At 35.0% G+C, this 21,589-nt stretch overlaps 1 protein-coding gene across 4 annotated transcripts in view; it reads left to right on the top strand.

Moving 5' to 3' along the window:
* GABRA2 (gamma-aminobutyric acid (GABA) A receptor, alpha 2) overlaps positions 1-21,589 on the top strand; it is a 146,270-nt gene continuing 124,681 nt past the window's right edge. Inside the window, exons 1-3 of one of the 4 annotated variants that reach the window (XM_011975312.1) lie at positions 1-312; positions 1,337-1,417; positions 3,878-3,993. In XM_011975312.1, coding sequence (XP_011830702.1) covers positions 1,347-1,417; positions 3,878-3,993 — 187 coding nt within the window. In that variant the 5' untranslated portion in view covers positions 1-312; positions 1,337-1,346. Of the gene's footprint in view, positions 313-688; positions 815-1,336; positions 1,418-3,187; positions 3,357-3,877; positions 3,994-21,589 lie in introns of those variants that run through there. The other 3 variants (XM_011975310.1, XM_011975309.1, XM_011975313.1) reach the window with 3 other exon arrangements.

Consider the following 21,589-nt stretch of genomic DNA (forward strand, 5'->3'; position numbering starts at 1 on the left):
CCAGCTCCTGTCATCGTTTTCCCCCTCCTCCTCTTCCTCCTCCTCCTCTTCCTCCTCCTCCGCCCATACCGCCACTACGAACGCCTTTGCCTCGCTCTACACCTCACGCCGCCGCCGCCGCTCCTAGCGCTCCTCTCCGGCTTCCACCAGCCCATCGCTCCACGCTCGCTTGGCTGCTGCAGTCTCAGTCTGTCTCTCTCTCTCTCTCTCTCTCTCTCTCTCTCTCTCTGTCTCTCTCTCTCTCTCAAGTTTCCTATCTCGTCAAGATCAGGGCAAAAGGAAGAAAACACCGAATTCTGCTTGCTGTTTCAGGTAGGGTCGCACACGTTGGTCCTGATAGAGCCCCTTTCCTGTTTGTCTTTGCCTCGCGTGCATGCCTCATCTCCCCCACCCCACTTTCAGAGGCTCCCTGGAAACGGAGGAGGCTCAATTCCCGCACCTCCCTCCTACCCAGCGCACTTAAAAAATAATTTCGATACTTATCACCAGAAGCATATTTGCAACTACAATAAAATCCAGGACACCTGCCCGGCAGCACGTTAGCCTGGCTCCTTTATAGTCTTCAACTTTGCACACTGTGATTACCGCTGCCTGCCTGGCTGATGTTTGCTGCCTGAGCCTCAAGCTCCTTCTCTTATTGTGATCGTTGGCTCCGGAGCAGCTGTCAAACGCGTCGTTTCGCAGCACTTGATCCGAACCCGGCTGCCTCCAAGACTTGGTCTTGGGCAACCGTGGGTGGGCAAGGAAGGATGTTATTTTATGTTATTTTGTTAAGGGGAGTGAAGAAACGAAAACGTGAGGACTGCAGTTCACTGTAATGAAAAGAATAATTGCAAAAGTGGGCTGCCTGCCCCTAGCTTTTCCCGCTGTGGTTGCGGAGGTGGTCTCGGTTGAGGGGGTTGTGGCGTGAAGTACCCATCTCTCCTCTCCTTTCCTCCCCTCCCCTCCAACCCATTCCCTTTCCAGCTGCTATGTCAATTTAAAGTCCAGGGTGTTATTATTACATGTGTGCGCAAAACAGTGTTTGCTGACGATGAGGTTGGGGGACATTCCTGGCAGAGAGAAGTCTGATTACTTGGTCATCTTGCTGTTAAAAAAAAGAAAGAAAAAAAAAAAAAGAAAGAAAGAAAGAAGGAGAAAGGAAAAGGGTGGGGGTGGGGGTCGATAAAAAAGAAATCTTCTCGCAATCATCAAGTCCCTCACACAGTCCAGGAAGTAATCTCCTTAGCTTTAACACGAATCCCTAACTAAAAGGATATTCTTTGGGGTTACTTGGATAGTGGAACTGAAGGCAATTTTAAGTGTATTTTGTTTTTCCTTTCATGGCTTTATAAAGAGCGGCGGTGATGAAGACGAAATTGAACATCTACAACATGCAGTTGCTGCTTTTTGTTTTCTTGGTGTGGTACCCTGCCAGGTGAGATATTTATTGTATTTGACTATTTTAATTCAGGGTAAAGATGTGTTTCTTGTATGCCATTAATGCTTTTGAAAATCAAGGGTGTTTTAAAGAATTATTTCTCAGAAAGGGGGTGTATGGGGAAAGTGAACTATGAAGTAGTAGATTATAAAAACTTCACTGCTTCTCGTTCTTAGTGATAAGATCCAAAAGCAAACAGAAGCATTTTCCATGCAGAACATTCACAGAAGAAAAGAAAATCTTTTCAATGGCATATTCCTACAAGGAATTGAAGTAATTAAGTATAGGCACTTATAATATAACACCAGGATTCGGTAAGGAAGCCAAGTTTTCCTTCAAACTGACAGAAAAGTACCAGCTAAGTGATTTGAGTGTTAACTATTTTTTTTTCCTTTTTCTTTTCTTTCTTTTTTTTTTTAATGGTATGGCTCCTTTAGTCACCATAGAAAACCCAAATGATGTGTGAGTCTTAAACCTCTAGGTGGAGGTAGAATGCAACTTCACAATCACAAACAATAAAACAAAAGCTAGATTTATTAATCATCAACTTTTTGCATTATTAAGATTTTTTTTCTCAAATGCTTACAATCAGGAGTACTGATTTAAAATATGTAATGAATTTTCTTTTGCCTATGCTATAAAAACATGAAATTAATTTTTATTTCTTTCAGTAACTTCATTTTATTTGTAGTCTTTCCTGATTTTCATCATCAGTGGGCATCTTTTCTTTAATGCCTTTAGGATATGATTCTCATAATATCAGAAGACCTAAGATACAAGTTTTATAAGAATGTTCTTGTCACTATTTATTTTTAAAAAACTAGTAAGTCTTTATTATATCTTTATTTATCTTTTAACTTTTTATTTTATTGTCCGAGTAATGGTCAAAGTATGAAAACATTTCATAGAATTGAGACACCATCTATCTCGTAAAGCCTTGTTTTTATTTGGAAAATATCTACTAATTTAATGACTGCATATTGGTTTGAGAAAGAAAATACAAAATGTGATTAAAAAACACTTTCAAGCGAAAAGCTCTATGTGGAACTTTATGAAAATCTTACTTATTGGTTTTAAAATTAGCTACTAAGTAGGCAATACAGAAACTTTTGAGGCTAGAGGGTATAAAGTGATACACTTATTTAATTTCTAGATGTTTATCTTCATTTCAATATTTTAATATTTTCTCTGCTCTTAAGACAATATTTGTTTGAGGTTGGTTACCAGTTTTTGATGTATTGTGACTGCTTATAGCTACTAGCTCTGTTATCATTTAAATGCAAATGGACACTTTTGATAATATTTTATACAATGTGCCTTGATCAGAATGTAATTATATATTACTTTTATTTTAAAAGAGTGGACAATCCATGATCAATTAATAATCATTGAAAATCTTAGTGTTTAACCATATTTCTCTCAACTAGTTTTCTGTTCTATATTTGACCAGTAGTGCTTATGCCAGTCTTGTATTCTATTATATAAATGATTCCTTTTTGGGGCCAGTAATTTAAATATCTGATTCATTCTGAGGAAAAAAAAAGACAATGAAAATGGACATTCTGTTTTATACATTTAGTTACTTCTGCAACAAATTACTGCATATGATAGAATCAGGGTTTGGCTTTATGATGGAGAAATAATGGAGAAAATCACAATTTCTAAAGCTTTTCTGGTGATATTTTGAGACCATTTGTTCTTTCTACAAATTTATCACCAAAACAAAATAACTAGGCATTTTAATCTTTACAATATTGCTCTTCTCAGAGACCAATCAGGAAGAACTAGGCTCTAAGGATCTCTGCAGCTGTGTATGTGTTGCTGATGCTTTCAGAGCCCACCTCCACCTCCTGGCTACATGGAGCCTGGCACATAGCCAGTGGAGTTTCCCTGATGTCTATATTGCACTTGGCCATTGGGTGGAGGTATACCCAAAGTAAGGAAAAAATCCTGTTTTAAAAGAGAAAAAGACATACAAAAAAGAAAGACTCTTATGAGAGAGATAGAAAATATATTTACCTTCAAAAAGCAATTTATTTCCCAATTAATATTGAAAACAGTTTTTCACGAGTCTGATTACTGGAATTTTCTAACTATAGGATAGCAATGCTAATAGTGTTTGCATGTGTTAATCTACAATCATAATATATCCCAGGAGATGGGTTTAGAAAGAAAATGAATAGTCCACATGAAATGTTAAAGGGATAAGAATCTCAAATAATGTTAACATGAAACTTCTGATAATCTACTGTTTAGAATCTATTTCAATTTCATGTTTACCTTGTTTGCAGACATACCAGTATTTATAGAAGTTAACAAAAAAAAAAAAAAAAAGGGGAAAACGGGTGGTCCTAATAGCCCAGGGAGTGTTAAAATTTAAATTAAGGAAGAAAAGCAGGTTGGCATTTGCAAAACACACGTATGTATATATATAAGCTTTTAAAATTATCTGTTTAGGTTGGTGCTGGCTAACATCCAAGAAGATGAGGCTAAAAATAACATTACCATTTTTACAAGAATTCTTGACAGACTTCTGGATGGTTACGATAATCGGCTTAGACCAGGACTGGGAGGTAAAAATAGTTTTCCTTTTTTAAAACTCTCATAAAATAATGCCTTTAAAAGTTAAGGGTAATATTCCTATTTTAATACATTTTGTATATGAATGCATCACTGTATATATAAAATTATAGAAAATAGAAAGTAAGATATATGAAAAAACATTATCTGTGATTCCTTTTATACATACATAATGTATTTAACATATCTTTCATAGAATGACTAAAGTCATATGGAGCCCAGACTTTCTGCATGAATAGTTTTTAAATTAACTTATTTTAAATGGCTAACTTTCTTACACTTAGAGTATGTTAAAATCTAGCTTTATTGAGCAGATATACATATGAAAGTATATTTCATATGTAAAGAAAGTATACTTCCTTTGATCATATTTTCATATCAGCTCAGATACACAGAAATAAGGAACATAAAAAATATAAGAATATAGTGGTTGTATTTTAACAAATACACTTTTTAGCATTCTATGATGATGCTTCTTTACACTTGCAAGTGATATTTCTAAAATACGCACAAGTTTGTTGTTTTTGAAACTTTCAAAGACACTTCAGATATACATTAGACATAAGTCTAAATTTTTAGATTGTGGCACAGTTTGATTTCAAATTTAAACATTAGTTTTCTATTTAGAAAAATGTATTTTTACTCAAAAAGGGAAAGAAAATTTGGCTTGGGTAATATGTTAAATTTTAATGATTACAATTATCACTTGTTTGTTTCATAATCATTAAGATGTTTGGTCTCACAGTTAATTCAAAATTAAGATAAATTAGTTGAACAGTTGATAGTAATCGAAGATTTATATAGTTAATCTGGTTATTGCAAGTTTTAGTGACTTGGCAATCCTTAGTTGCTGGAAAAGATTTGTGTGTATATATATATATATATATATATGTTTGCTAACTGTATGGTTTGGATTGTCCATGGGTAAGAAAAAAGTTGGAAGAGGCCCAACTGGTTCAATAATATGTCATTTAATTTCTATTAGTTTTTTTACTTGAATCCCTGAGTGATATCTTACATTTTAAAAGAGAAATCCCAGAGAGGAATAATGTTCACAGACATGACACATTGTATACTGAAGGAAGGATTCAGTTGCTTAATATATGCTTAGTTTCTAATAGGAAAAATAAAAAGGAAAAGAATATCTGATTAGTAATTAATATGCCTAATAAACATGAATATAAGGATTACTATCCATGTTAACATATGTGACAATGAACTATTGACCAAACTTGTATAAGAGAAGTAAGCCTAGTAAGTAAGAAGTAAGGCTCTCATAATTCACAATTGTGGTTTAAGAGGTAGTCTGCACTAAGGCAGATTTTTTTCCTAAGGCATAGATTGCATTATTTTAAAATAAATCATCTGCTGTCAAATTTTAAAATATCGAAGTTAGCCTGTAGCCCTTGTCTCTTTGAATTTTTAAGAGGAGTATTTATCCTCTGGGTATACGGTTGGGTAGTAGAAACTACCTGTTTGAGGACTTAGGTATTGCCACTGATCTCCTTATATTTTTTTTGTAAAATCTTGCATCCTTTTTATTTCCAATGCTTTCATTCAAATAGAGATTTATGTTACCTTGTTAGTTGGGTTAATACAATACACTAAGTGGCTTTTCTTGAGTTATTCTCTTCCTTCCTCGATCCTCTGATATTGAACATATGCTAATATCTCACAGTCAGGTCAGTCTTCTTTTAGCTTTATACTCCTTTTCATATGCCACTCTCTTCTCTTGATCGAGTGCCAACGGTGGCTTCCCATTTCCTTTGGTAGATGGTGGTGAGGGATAGTGGAAGGAACATATTCCTTGGAGGAAGACAGGTCTAGACTGGAATTCTGCTCCATTCACATACAGAGCTGTGCCTTGGCCATATCACCTGTTTCTGTGGCTGTGATATAGTTACCTTTAGAGTTGTTGAGTTGATTATATAAACAAAAACTGTACATAAAGCATGTGCTACATATTGGCAGTTCAATGATATCAATTCTTTCTCTCCTCCCTTAGATTGCTAATTTAACAAGGATTTCCACAGGCTACTTCTCTGGTTTCATTTACCACTTTACCCTACCTCCCATTCTTCCTGCCCTTCAAACACATCTATTTATTTTCTCTTGATAATTCATTCTCATCTATTCCCTTGGCTTTTAGTCATATGATCTCCTCTGACTGGAATCATTTTTTCCTCATCCCCTCTGCTGATCTAAACCCTACCTTTCCTATGAAAATCATCTTAACACTAGTCGTTTTTAGTAAAGATCTTTCTTAACTGAATTGAAGCAACCAGATTAAATTTTCTCTTATTTTTTTTTTAACCAGTCATTGGCACTATGTCTACTGGTACATATTATATGCTATCTTGTATGATATATTACCATTTTATGTTTCTCTTGTTACCTTATTAAGATTTGAAGCTCATTGAGTCAAGATATTGTAAAATAAATCCTCTTTTCTCAGCAACTAAATATTGATTTGCATATTGTGGTCATGAAATAAATGTTGATGCTTGATTAACTTTTCTGTGACCAGCTCATTTCTGGAAAATGGGACTACCTATATCTGGCTGACCTTTTAGTTAGGAATGTTGAGGTTGTAAGTTGAGTATTGCTCTGCAGAAGAGCAGTGTGACTTAATGTAGAGAACCTTGCTTTAGACTGGAGATTTAGCAAAATCCTGGCTCTGGGGCTAAGCAGTTGTGTGACCTTTCAATCCCTAGCCTCTCTGGATCTATATTTGTCATCTGTGAAACAGGATTTCTAATGACATTCTTAAATTTTTTTGAATTTTAAATATGACATATGCCATGAATTTAGCATAGAGACTGGCATTTAGTGGACAGTTAATAAATGATAATAGCTAAAAGACTTTGAAGAACTTTCTAAATGTACTGTTGCAAGTTTAAATTATTATCATGATTACTTCTGTATTCAACATTTTTAGTCTGAGTGCACACATGTCATTTCAAATAGAAAGCTCAGGGAAATTACCTGTATCATTATTTCCCAGAAATGAATAATAAGGGAAAAATGGGCTCAATTCGATTTTAATGTCTCAAACTGAACTTCTCTATTGATCAATAATCTAGTTAATTAATCTCAGTTACTATTTTATTTCCTTTATAACTATGACATAAATGAGTACATAGAAAAGAGGAACCAGTTTTGAACTATGAGTTAGAAAAAATGTTCTTTTCACCTGGCTCTATCATTACCAGCTCTTATTCTAGACATTTTGAGCCTGGATATTTTCTTTGGGAAAATGGGAATAATAGAATTTTATTCTAAGATGAGGACACTCCATTGTGATTCATTTATATGACAAAAATTATATAATATATTGAGTAAAATATCTTAAGGTATTTAATGATTAATAATAGATCCCTTTAAAATTTTAAGTCAGAGCATGCCCCTCAACAGCTCAGATCCTTGCAATGGTGTCCTATTCATTCAGAATAAAAGCTGGATTTCTTGCGGTAGCCTGCAAGGCCTTGCAAAGTTTTTCTCCCCACTCTTTCTTTAACCTCACCTCACACAACTCTCTCTCTTGCTAACATTGCTTCAGTCACATTGGCTTCCTTCCTGCTCTTTGAACACACTGAGTTACTCTGTGGAGCCTTTTCTCTGGTTGTCTTCTCTTCCCTGGTGTATCCACTGGTCTCATCTTCTCAACGAGGTCAACGCTGACCAACCTAATGAAACTCCAACCTGTCTACCCATCAGCAATCCTGATCCTCTTTGCCCAATTTCATTTTTTGTTTGTGCTTCTTTAGCACTATATATATATACAAATATATATACATATATACTTTATTTATTGCCATTATATTAATTGCACATTTTTATCTCTTTTGCTAGAATGTATGCTCTATGAGCTCAGAGATTTTTTACTTGTTTAGTAGCTTGATTCACTGATATATCTATCCTAAGCATCCGGAACTGTGCCTGGCACATAGTGAGCACTCAACAAGATAGCTCTTGAATGACTTTCCATTTTATTAGTTGATTTCATTTTTGTTTTCAATGTGCCACCATGAAAATGATCAACTATAGAGTTTACTTCATCCTTAAAATCAATGGAATGATTATTTAATTACTACACCAAAATCAATGGAATGATTATTTAATTACTACACCAATTTCTCACTATTAACACCAACATATTTTAAGTTGATTTCTTGGTGAATTGGGATAATTATTTTACCAATTACTTAAACTCCTGACTTACAGTACCTGTGATTCTGCCCCAAACTAACTGTGTGATTTTGAGTGATTCATTTTTCCTATCTATGACTTAATTTACTCATCTGTGAAGTGGGAGGAGGAGTTCTACTTATTCTATTTATATCTCACAGGGATAGTATATGGCTCAAGAACATTGAAATTCTTAAGAAAGTGCAATGTGACATAAAATTGATAGGTATTAGTATTTTTAGGTATAGCAGAGGAGAATTCTTCAAGGAGAATATTATGTTAGAAAGTAATATTATTTGAAAAACATATTAAGAAAATATTGGTAGGTCTTATGCATTTGATAGTCTCACTTCATTGTGGGCCTGAAAACTTGACATGGCATTGCTTCAAAATCTTATCTAACAAGACCGTAGATGCAGATTAGCCAGAACTAATAACTGTATCAAGTCTTCTCTTTGTCTTCAATTTAGTCATTAGAACTAACAAGTTGGGGTACCTCCCATGGATGTTTATATTTCAGAGGAGTCTTTCACACTGTTAAATGAATAAAAGGAGCAACATTTGTTTTTTGGGGCCAATATTATAAGGTCATTGGAAAACTTAATGCGAAGACAGGCATCATATATTTATGAAAGCTGACATCCACATGATCAAGAGTAACAACTATTAGCTATGACAAGCCTTGGAATCTAAATTATAGATTCAGCCTGGAAAATCTAGATTGAGTACCATGCTTAACTGCACATTGAAAAGCTGTTTTGAGGAGGTTGGCTAGTTAGAACCACCCTCCCCCAACCTGGTACTTTTGTTTTATACTCTGAAACCTTGAAGATGCTTTATGCTTAAAAACCATGAAAAACATGAGGTCTGAACACAGACTTAGTGTCTGATGGTCAGTTTTCAACTTCACTCTTGGATATTTATCCTCAGGCTGTGGAGAGATATATGATAAAATATTTCCGTTGATGTTATTACTCCTCAAATTTACAAAAAATGAAATAGAAGCTATTGAGTGGGAAAAAGTTAATACCGAAAAATCTGATCTCTCCCAGAACCTAGGAGGAATTCTGACCTCAAAAGAGCATTGTATTACTTCATAAAGTAATGGTTAAGATCAGTGCCTGCTTTTGAATTCTGTTCCTATTGTATATACTTATATAACTTTCAGCACATTGCTTAACCTCTCCTTGCTTTGGTTTCTTTATTTGTAAAAATTACAAGGCTTATTGGTTTTTTGAGGGCTTATTTTACTTTTTACATCTAATCCCTTTGGACAGTGGCTGGCAAGCAGAGTAAAAACTCAACACATGTAGAAATTATTATCGTTATTGTTGGTTCTACTACCACTTCTACTAGAAATGAAATAGAATATATCAACCCATGTCACATTTAATTTATAAAAGCTTTGACTTCTGAAACACGATAAACTTGGAGCACACAGGATCCAGCTTTAAAGAAAGAAGTTATTTGTGTGTTTCTTATGCATTCAGTCTTATTGTGGGCACATCTTTGTACATGAACAAAATCCCTGAAAACAAAACCAATGAAAAAGATGATGTATTTATCTTTCATGATTACTATCATGACATATAAAAGTTTGGCATCATTAATTCAAGATAATGAATTTGCCTATAGAAGCAAAGGTGTATTTACAGAATATAAGCTCATCATATGATATAAATGATAATTTTAGGGACACATCATAAAATTGAAAGCATAGTCACCACCCTAATCTGGGATGTACCAGACACTTCAACAGCAAAACCTCTGAGTCTTGAAACTTTAGAGTATATATCCTAATGCTTGATCACATCATACTTATCTTTATGATTATGGGGGTGGAGACATCAAGAGGGAGAGAACATGCCAAAAGTGTTTTGAGATCTCAGTATATAAAACTGAGGAGGCGAGGGGAAGATAGGGAAAGGTAGGTTGCAAGATGGTTGGAAAGAAGAGATCGAGCAGAGCTGTTAAGTAGTTCTAGTCTCAGATGAAGGCAGAGTAAACTCCAGATGTTAAAGCTTCTGCTTCTTTGAAAAGCTGTGATGTTTGGCATTCTCCTCAATCAGGCAGCTGCAGTCAAGGCTGATGCTCCTTCAGAAGCATGAGGCAGCTGAGAATCTAGTCTCCCTGCATTTCAGACTCAGATTCCTGGGGTCTCCTAAAGTTCACTGAGTAGGATAACCTTCAGAATAAGCCTTCTGCATAAGCAGATTTCAGAGCCCTTTCATGCTCCGCACGAGAGCCACCCACTAGGCTGCCTAAAGGTTACAGGGAACACTGCATTTTATTATTTCATGAGTAAGAAAATGAAAATAAATTGGGATGATTTCACACAAGTGTGTAAATAGCTTTTGATAAAAGTGTAAATGACTGATATCAAGTAGTTTGTCATTTCCTATTTATTTAAATTTACTTTGTGGGAGGCATGAAACATGTAATGGCTGCCTGAAGTGGGATGCCATTGGGGAGGCTGGAGACTTGTGGACACAGCTTTCAAAGTCAGTTTCTTGAATTGTGTCTGGGAGCTATCCCACTTCTCTCCATATGGCATGAAAATAGCATGCTGATGGACTTTAACACAGTGCATGCTAGGTTAAACTAGAAACATATTAATGTTAGGTACAGCTTTTTGTGATGCTTTTTAATATTTTGAGGCATGACTAACAAGCATCTTAGTGTTTCTGCACACCCTCATTAACACTGTGTGTTGCTTGCCCACTCCTTGTTGCAGAATGGGACTAAGATAGACTTCTTAGGAAGTAATTACGGTGAGGTAGTTTTGCAGAATTTTGTCTCGGTTGGTTGCTTTAACCAGATATATAGCATGTGATTGTTTTATAGAAAATACAGACTGAATGTATGAGAGCACTGGATGCATTATATTGGATAGTAGCACTTTCTCTCCATACAGCAAGTGTCAGGCAAAGTTTAAGGTGATGTCAGTAAAGTGCATGGCCCAGAGAATATTACCTATTTTTTTTTTTGAGACAGAATCTTGCTATGTTGCCCAGGCTGGAATACCATGGACTCAGTCTTAGCCCACTGTGGCCTCCACCTCCCAGGTTCAAGTGATCCTCCTGCCTCAGTCCCCTGAGTAGCTAGGACCGCAGGTGTGTGCCACCACACCCAGCTAATTTTTAAATTTTTTGTAGACACAGGGTCTCACTATGTCTGGTCTTGAACTCTTGGCTTCAAGTGATCCTCCCACTTTGGCCTCCCAAAGTGCTGGGATAATAGGCATGACCCATTGTGCCTGGCTGCTACCCATGTTTTAATGAACTAACACTAGGGCTTTGTTTTCATCTGAAAACATTTTTGGTTAATAGCAGTTGGTTCTTTCAACCATCACTATTGTGAAGGTGTTGTCCTCAGTCATAATTTTGAGGGATGCTTATTTTGGCTGTTTCAGGCACAAGCATGCCTCACTCACTGTATTTTTTGCCTGTAGCACTTCAGCTCAGATGCAGTCAAAGTTTTTCTTTCTCTCCCCCTTAATACACAGTGGATAAATTGGACCATAAGCATGACTGATCCATTTGTTTTAGTGTTCTATTTTGATTGCTACAGATAAATCACCTTGTAGAAATCTATATTGGTAGTGAAGATAGTGAAATGAACAGATTGGCCAGTAAACAATTCATTACTTCTCAATGTGTTAACACAGAAAGAGTCAAATTAAATTATTCTAGTATTTTGTTCCTTAAAATGTGTATTGAAAGTGTGTGATATGCCAGCCACTGCACTCTGCAGGATATAAAGACATACAAGGTGTGGTGTTGGTCTTCCTGGAAATGAAGTCTCTCAGGGGGAGATGAGGCATATACCCTGTCATTCTCTAAATAGCTTGAAACCACACAACACATGGTCCATTATAAGAACATTCTATTGAAGTTTAGAGAAGTAGGAAATGATTTTTGCTTGTACCATTTAACTGGAGTTAGCCAAGTTTTGTAGATGTAAGTATAACTCATTCATTCAACTGTTTCTTACTAAGGGCTTAGGATTTGCTGAGTACTATTTTAAATGCTAGAAATCCTATCATGAACAAGACCCAGTCTGCATAAATTCATATCACACCATATTTTGGCTTGTTTTGGCTTTCATGTGTTCTAGGCACTGGTTTCTTCTTTCTCTTCTTAATTAAGAATTGTATATAACCACTCTGTGTTTTCTTTATTGAACTTTAAGTATTCTATCATAAAGGGAAGAGTGATTTCTGGTATATTTACTGTGAGACGGAGAATTATGATATCTACAGAAGAGAGTAAGACTCAGAGAGCACATTTTTCTATGTCTGTAGCAGGGATGTCGAGGGTGTTTAAGTGTGGCATTCCCAAAAGTACTAAGACAGTGTTAATTCCAACAGAAACTTCGTATACTATTCTGTTACCTTCTTTAGAAAAACTTATTTGTTTTGAGCTACAGGTGAAAGAAAGAAAACTAGACATGAACAGCAAAATGAAAAACTTTTGAAGAGTTATGTGATGAGAATTATGTTTATTTCTTCTAAATTTTTAGTGTTGTTAACACTGAATTCTGGAAATTTTTGTTTTTCAGTTAAAATACCCTCAACCCATGAGGTACAGATCTTATCATTTACAAATAAGGTATTATAAAACTAAAATTAATCTTTAAATATTAAATGATTATATACAGAAGCTCATCAAATTAGGGATATCAACTTATCACCATATACAGATCCCTTCAAATTCTCCATTAGATTTTGCAGTGTAAGTAATTAGCATTAGTGGTAGTTTTGGTATCTTTGTGTTTTTTGTACAATAGTACCTTTTTAAGGTGTAATCTTAATTTGATATATGAGTTAAATCTATTTCATCTTCTCTATATTTCTTGTTGTTTATTTCAGTATTAAAACATGTTAAAAAGTAAAAATAGTTTCACATAATTTTTTTAAAAAGTATTCTGCGATTTAATAAATATTTTTATTAACATTCAGATTGTCACAAGCTTATTAGGGGAGTGAATGCAAAATGTTTCGGGGATATATGTTATGCCTTTTTTTTGGATAGAAGCATATCGTTTTCTTAGAGAATGTGATTAATTAGGGCATTAATAATTTGATTTAAAACATCATACAAAGTAAGATGTTCCTTCTGATATATATAAATATGCATATAGTATCCATCAAAAATATACTAAAAATAAAGTCATAATATTTTTAAATGTTTGGTGGAGATGTAGCAAAGTCTAATAACTTCATGAATATTTCAGGAATATACTGAAATACATGAGTATTTCAATATAATGGGTAGTACAATTGGATTTTGTTTATGAGCAGAGGAGTAGAGTTACATCTCAAGGTTAAGGAAAGTTGAAGAAGGGATAAAAATTATAAATGTCTCCAAGTAGTATTACAAAATACATTATTTAGATTGTGTTTTTTAATGGGACCTAACATATTTTAGTAAGTATTGCGTAGGCATTTGGTTTCCATTAAGTTGGCAAAAGGATCGGATGCTTTTAGAATTAGGTATGTTAAAAACTTTCCAGGACAGAAGATAACTCCAGACTTGAACTGGAGGAGTTTAGAGGAGGAAGACAAATGTCACGGGGGACTTTTAGAAAGTGATGGAAGATTTCCTGTTTACTCTTAATTACTTGTGAAGATTTTAGATTTTGTAGCAAAAGATGCTGAGTTACTAGGATTTTTTGGTTGGAGAGTTCAAATTTTTTCAATTACATGCATTTTTAAGGGTCATTACAATAGAATTCCACAAGTTAGCAATAGTCAGAGAATCAGGGTAAACATATCAAATTCATTGTTGTTACTGTGATTATATAGAGAAACTCTTCAAAATTTTCAGGAAAAAAATAGTGGGCTAAAATGCTACTTAGGTTTGCAAAGAAGATTAAAATTTGGATACCACAAGAGAGTACTTCCTAATTAAAAGAAAATGGAATTGCAAGGCTGGTGTTCAGGTCAGGTAGAGGGGAATATGGGAGGATAGATTTAATTAGTTATCTAGGGCATGTAAGGGTAATCACTGAAGCAAAAAATGGGAAACTGATGATTCGTGCTTAGTAGAATTGCAAAAGAATTGTCCAACACATATTCGAGTAAAAGAAACTTCAGAATCTTAAGAGACTAAATGGGGCAGGCTTACATTGTAAAAATATTATAAAAGAATTAGAGTTAATGTAGAGTCACTTTTAAGGAAGCAGAGGATTTCTAAGACAACAGTAATTAAAACTGAGGATCTTTTTATCATTTTGAGTAGTTTTGGCTTAGTGGCAATTATAGAGTTGCAGGATCAGAGATAACTAACAAGAAAACCATATATAGAACCATGTTATTAGTAATAATTATATTAAAATATGTCACCATTTAAAAAGATTAAATGTCGTAAGTTGACTTCTTATTATTCAGGTACATACATCAGAATAACAGTTATCTGAACTCTTAAGGGAGAAAAGACAATGTAGTAGTGAGGAGAATATTCATGCTGTAACAGATTCATTTCAACTTTCGTTCCTTCAAGCTTCCCTGATAATCTGCAGGGTTCTAGGAGGTATATTTGACTGCTGCCAAATTGATGGCACAATTAATATCTTTAACAGGGAGGGTCATTTAGGATTTACATTATGATCTGTGAAATATAGGGGTGATCAAAAGTTCCATGGAATACAGTTGCTGACTCAGGATGAGGACATTTACATTCATATGCTTATTACACAGATGTTGACTGCGTTTCCCATTCTTTTTTAGCTGCTACCACATCCATTCTGGTCTTTGTCATTTTTGGTGACAGCTTCTAATACAGTCATCTCAGCCTCAGATATCTGACTGCCACCAGTTCCAGGGGGCAGCTGCAATTTCTGACTGTGTTGCCACTGCATTGGAACAGCTGGGATGTTAAGCAAAATCTATTAACACAAGGAAATTGGGCAGGTGCACATTTAAGTGACTGGATCTGAAAGTTAGCGGGGTGAAAGCAGATGTCTCTTCATCATATCCCTTCCCTTTAGGGAACAGTTTGTGGCCTCTTATATCTGTAATTTTCCCCACCCGCTTAGAGAGGGTGGTGTAACACTTTACATACTTCTGTCTGAAGACATTGGAAAAGGATATAATAATCTCAAGTGACTTTTTATACTGCAAATTTAATGCCAATTGGAAACAAGAAACTTTGCTCTCTAGCATTGGAATAAAATTATCAAATACAGGTAAGAGAAGAATTATCATAGTAGCCTTCATCGGTTAGGGATGTGTTTGCCTGAGTGTAATAGGAAATTCTACCTACAGTGACTTCAGTGGGGGTTAATTTTTCTCATGAACAAGAATTTTACAGATTGGTGGTTCCTAACACTAACTGAGCTCTTAAAAAAAGTGGCTTAAATAACATAGACTCTTTATTTTTTTCATCACCTTCCTTAGTGTTTCCTTCTCTTTATGCTTGTCACCTCATGATCTCAAGATGACTGCTGCAGCTCCAACTATCCTATCTATGATTAAGGCCAGAATAAAAGGAAGGAATGGAATCATCTGTTCCTTATGTCAGAAAAATACGACTTCCAGGCACTTGCAGCTGATTTCTGCCTTTACCTTCATAGCTCTTTTCAGCTAGGAGGACATCTGGGGAAATTAGTGTCCTGCTTGGCATTGGGCACATTTCTGCCCTAAATAAAATTGGATTTATTAGAAAGGAGGAGGATGTATTTGATCAGTAAGCTACTGGCAATGCCTGTCACATCTGTTAACTCTCTAACAGAAAAGTTACTTATTCTCTCTGTGCCTCCATTTCCCGCTTTGTAAAGTGTGCATATGAGTAACCTGGTTGGTGATTATTAACATGCATATGTTGATTCAATACATTTATGTGGAACTCAAGATGCTGCATTTCTAATAATCTCCTAGGTGATGCCAGTGCTGCTGTTCTGTGCGCCACACTTTGTGCAGCAAGGAAGTGATTAGCTCAGGCTACCATGTTGTATAACCCCAGGGGAAATTCATAAAGAATATAATGTAGTGAAGAGAAGGGGCCCTTTAAGTGCTCACTAAATATTATCATGATATCAATTTTTTGACACTTAGAGATTTATAATTTTTATTTCTAAATGTTGGTGGTGATAAACTTTACTTTTAGCAGAGTATAATCATAAACACATTTATTTCTTATACTTTTACAAAATTCTTGGTAAATATAAGACTGACCTTAATTTAGGTGGATATGATGCGTAATATTAAATACAATTTCTCTATCCAGTCATGACTGCACTTTACTTATATCATCCTCTATGAGTAGAAAAAACATATCTATATCTGTATATAGATATGTAGAAAAAATTAAAACTAGTCTGCAATAATGCTCAGTAATATTTGTTTTTTTTTTGAAAGTATCTCTCATTCTTTTTTTTTTTAATTTATTTATTATTATTATACTTTAAGTTGTAGGGTACATGTGCATAACGTGCAGGTTTGTTACATATGTATACTTGTGCCATGTTGGGAACTGAACAATGAGATCACTTGGACTCAGGAAGGGGAACATCACACACCGGGGCCTATCATGGGGAGGGGGGAGGGGGGAGGGATTGCATTGGGAGTTATACCTGATGTAAATGACGAGTTGATGGGTGCTCAGTAATATTTGAACCTTGCTTTATAAAAACTGTATTGGATACTGCAGTTAATGAGTTGTGGGAAGAAAAAAATGAAATGAAGGTTTTGAACAAAATCTGCATAAAAAATTGATTATAAAAATAACTAATTTAAATCTGAATATGGTATTATGATAAAAAATTACCACACTTAAAGTTTTGGCAGAAATATAATAGTACTCTCAATTTAAATTATTTTATGTTCTATTTAACATGTTCTAAATTTTCCCTTTGGAGAGATAAAAAGGGTGATGTTCTTTAAAACAATATTATATATGATTTGTATCAGAGCCTGACAAAGACCACTTTATAAATCTAGAGGATCCTGAATTGGTGAAAAATATTGTACTTTAATTTTACTGACTTGCTAAGAGGAGAAAGAGCCTTTAATTTGATCAGAGGATTTTGTGATGGCAAAGCTGTGTGCTAGAGTACAAAACAAACGCTAGTTTGTATATAAATTTTTTTTGTGTAAAAGCTGTGTGACTATGGACCAGTATTATCTCTGTGACTCAGTTTCTGGAACATGAGTATGAGGGGACTGTAGTTCAATAAGCTACAATGCCCCTTCGATCTAAAATTTCTCCTGTGGTTTTGTGAGTGTGTGAGTGTGTGAGTGTGTGTGTGTGTGTGGGGGGGGGGCTTGTTTCAAGGCAAATAGAGTAGAAAATAGCGTTCTTGGAACAGAAATCTAAACCAATTTTTTCTTTGTAGAGAAATAGACAGAGTATAGAGTTGAATACAAGCTAGCAGAATAAGGCTGCAAACCTCTAAAGTCTGTCCAGCCTGGAAGGACACAAAGGCTGCTTTGGTTTTCTGACTCCTAGCAACTAGGAGTTTGTACAAAGTTAGGTGCTCCCATTGCATGAAAATCCCAATTAAGAGCTTCTTTTAAACCTGAGTAAGGTTTGATTAGGAAGTGACTGGTGTAAGTAAGATAGTAATAAATGCATTAAATTATATTTCTCAACTGTTTATGTTTCTAAATGTTGCTCTATATTCTTTATACATGGTATGTGAATGGCAACATCTCTTCAAATTCTCTGTGCTGTTGGACTTCATAGATCTATCTCCACTTGATACTCCTCTTTCCTGTTTTTTTTCCCCCCCTCCACTATTCTTTATCAGGTTTTTTTTTTTTTTTTTTCCTTTGGCTTCTCTTTATCTTCTCTCTTCTTAAGTATATGGGTGCATTCCAATGTTCTATACTTTTAACTCTTACCTTTTACTTTAATGATTTTCCCAAAACAGTTTAATTCCATTTCATGACCTTAAATATTAACCTATACGTAGTTTATTCACAAATTTTAATTTCTATCCCAGATACTTTTTTTTTTCTGCTTTGCTTATTATTGTTCAGATGAACTCCTTTCTATGATTATCCACTACTTTCATGATTCAGGGCACTTAAGGTAGCTCATGTAGCCAATGGCCTCTGTTCACTCTTTTTGGCTCCATCTCTTACTACTTGTCACTAATTTTGTTTGTGGTGGTCCAGATTCACTGAATTAATTTCATTTTTTATGTTTTAGTAAAATTTAAAAATAGACTTCGGACCACTAGCCTGTGAGTCATTATGTAGACTATTGCTTCTATTAGGAACCACATTTTCCTATTTTTAAGTTTTAGATTAGATGTCACTACCATCTAGACGCCTTAAATGACTACCATCCACTTAAATACGCACATTTCCTTTGGAACAAATCTCCCATTACTATATTTAATGTAACTCTAACATGCAGTTTTGTATTTCTATCATACACCCATTGGAATCTAAGATCTCTAAATACAAAGACTTATGACTCTTTGCCTGTTGATTTATCCACAATACTATATGTAATATTGTTAGGATATAACAGTAATCACATATGTTGAATAGATAGACAAATGATGAACCGTGGCCTTTCATACATGGATTTCTCAAATTAAGTTTCTAGGAACTAAACTCATAATTCTGCCACCTAAAACTGTTTTTTCAGCCTGTAGTTCTCTTGCATGGCTAATGGTATCTGTATTTGTTAAGCTACAATAACTAAAAATCCATCTGAAAATAATTTTTCAAATTCTCTTCACTCCTATACAGTTTCTTGCTTCTAATCTCCATCCTCTAATCCACAGGTATCAACATAATGTATTGGCCTATTCTTGTTTTTAAATAAATAATTAACTTAAAACATTTGGAATCCAATAAAATGTGAACTTCTGTCTTCTCTTTTAAAGATGACAAATCTGATGACCCCAAGCTGAAATTCCCGATGACAGTAGCTCATTGAAATTCGGTAATAGCTTCCCTGATTACAGGGGTGTGCCCTTTAGATTTAGCCAGAGATCCATCCAGTGTATGTCATTCAGTCGAGTAAACTGCTTGACCAGGAAATATTGTGCTGCCCCAAGGAAACGTTTGAGTATATTAACCTAGCCCTACCCTATTTTCCATATTGCCAGATTTCTAACTTTTAGTTAGATTTGATTATGTAGTTATTTTGCTCAACATCTTTAATAGCTTTCTTCTTTCCCAGTTTCCAGAGTGGAATCTCCAGTCTGTGTAACATAGCCTTCAAGAGCCAGAACAAAGGGGCCCAAACTCAAATGCTCTCCATGGGCAGAACAAATAAAGGAATGAGTGGAGCATAATGGAGATTGAAGAACTGGGGAGCACATTTCTTGTACAAAGGATGTTGAGTTTTATCTGATTACTGCCATATAAGTGTTTAAAATCAGAGTTGCCAAATATTCCAATTATTTTTCAAAAGTTGTTGAAGATCTCCATTTTTATAGAAAGTTTTCTTAAGCCTTAAAGGTCAACCAATTTTCATTTAAATCAAAGTAAACACATTCTGTGCTTCCCAAACAAATCACACTTGAGTATTAGCTTGCAGTCTCTGGCCCTAAACCAATACTTCTCATAAAAGGTATGAAAAAATCAGTCAGAAAACTTGTTAAGTGCAAATTTAACAAATCGTCAAAGACTCATTCAGATTTGGTTTGGTCCCAGAACTATATTTCATCAAATGTTCTTGATTCTGATGCACATGGTCCAAACACTGGACTGAGTCATCTGTTTTCAAGGTTCTGGTTAAAAATGATGGTTTCTTTCTTCTTTCTCTCATAGTTCTTTATTTGAACTCTTAAGTAAAAAGGGAAAAATATATGTGTATAGTAAGATTGGTCTGTTACCAGATGAGTCTAGCTAGCATTTTCCTTAAAACCTCAAAGAGAGACCTTTGTCCCCCATTGTTCTGAGCTGGCTATCAGTGTTATAAGGTCAGAGTCCTACTTTTGTTTAGTGATTGGATTAGTCAGAATTAACTGACTTATGTTTCAGTAATAACTATCCAGTTTTATCTCTCTCTCATGTATCTTGCTCACAATCCAACCTTGTCCACTGAGGTTGGATGGCATGTAGGAATGAGCTCTCTTTTATGTCTTCCTCACTTATGGTCTCAGGTTGATGGACCTCCACTATCTAAAACATTGCTAGCCACTGTGTCCAAGGGAAAGATGTAGCTAGGTGCACACTGTCATTTAAAGTTTCTGCCCATATGTGACACAATCTCTCTCTGCCCACAGTCCATCGTTCAAAGGAAGCCATATAAACATGTTTAACTTCAAGGGGACAGGGAAGTGCAACCCTACCATTTACTCAGAAGTAGAAGAACTAGCAATATTTTGCAAGTAGCTTAATGACTACCACACTTGGCAGGTAGAACCCATTTCTCAGGGTGCAAGTCATCTTCCATAGTGACTGATTATACAAACTGTTTGGTGGCACAGGTCATATCTCATTTTAAGATATATAATTCTGCAACTATGTTTTGTCTGTAGCATGCATAGAATATTTATGAAGTTAACGATTATATAAAATTAATTATTATGAAGATATGATGTTAATAACAATGCTTTTCTGGATATAGTCAACTTTATATACCTTCACTTTTCTTGGTGTTAGAAGTCAGTGCTGTATGCTCTTTATCCCAAGCTCCCAGGAATAAAGAGCTTTGCCATTTGTGCTGTGAAGAGATAGTTCCAGTTGAAGATATTTAAAAAGAGATAGTCTTTGAAGTGTTAGTCTGAAATTTCAACCTCTGTGACAGTAATTGCCAGGGAGAATGGAGTTAGATAGGTGAGGAACAGAGACCATGTATGGTTTGCTACTGTGTCCTTAGTGCCTGACACAGTATGTAGAATTCATCATTTGTCAATTGATTATGTATGTGAATCCAACACTCATGTATGTAAAAACAGACATATCTGTACTTTGGAGAGCTACTTATTTTGGGTTCTCAGAAACATTTTTGACATTCAACAATCAATTTTGTCTGTATATTTTAGTGATTTAGACTTCTGACATTGCTAACAATGAGTCATCCTTTTCAGAAACAATGTTTGTTGCTCGATAGGTGGGTTAAATTGGTCTGCTGAACCTTAAATTCAGTAGTACATAAAATTAGAACCATTGGGTTGAACTTGGATTTAATATAGTGAAATGAACTAATTCAGTAGCTCTTGCTGTTACTGCATTTCAGACCATCTGAGCAGTGATCATGAACAAAGGCTCTATGGTTTCAGTTGTCTGTAATGCTTACGGCACTGCCTTCTAACCCCACAACAAAAGTTTTGGAAGAGTCACTAGATGCACATGATAGAGATAAAAACAAAAACTATAAAGATGTATTTTAAAAGACTGGGAAGCATAAGCCTAAAATGTCTCTCTATTTTGAGATTTTGCAAAACTATTATTAGTTTCACACAAACCATTTACATTTTTTCAATTGTCTT

The sequence above is a fragment of the Mandrillus leucophaeus genome, unplaced genomic scaffold (assembly GCF_000951045.1).
Source record: "Mandrillus leucophaeus isolate KB7577 unplaced genomic scaffold, Mleu.le_1.0 Scaffold1530, whole genome shotgun sequence".
Lineage (NCBI taxonomy): Eukaryota > Metazoa > Chordata > Mammalia > Primates > Cercopithecidae > Mandrillus > Mandrillus leucophaeus.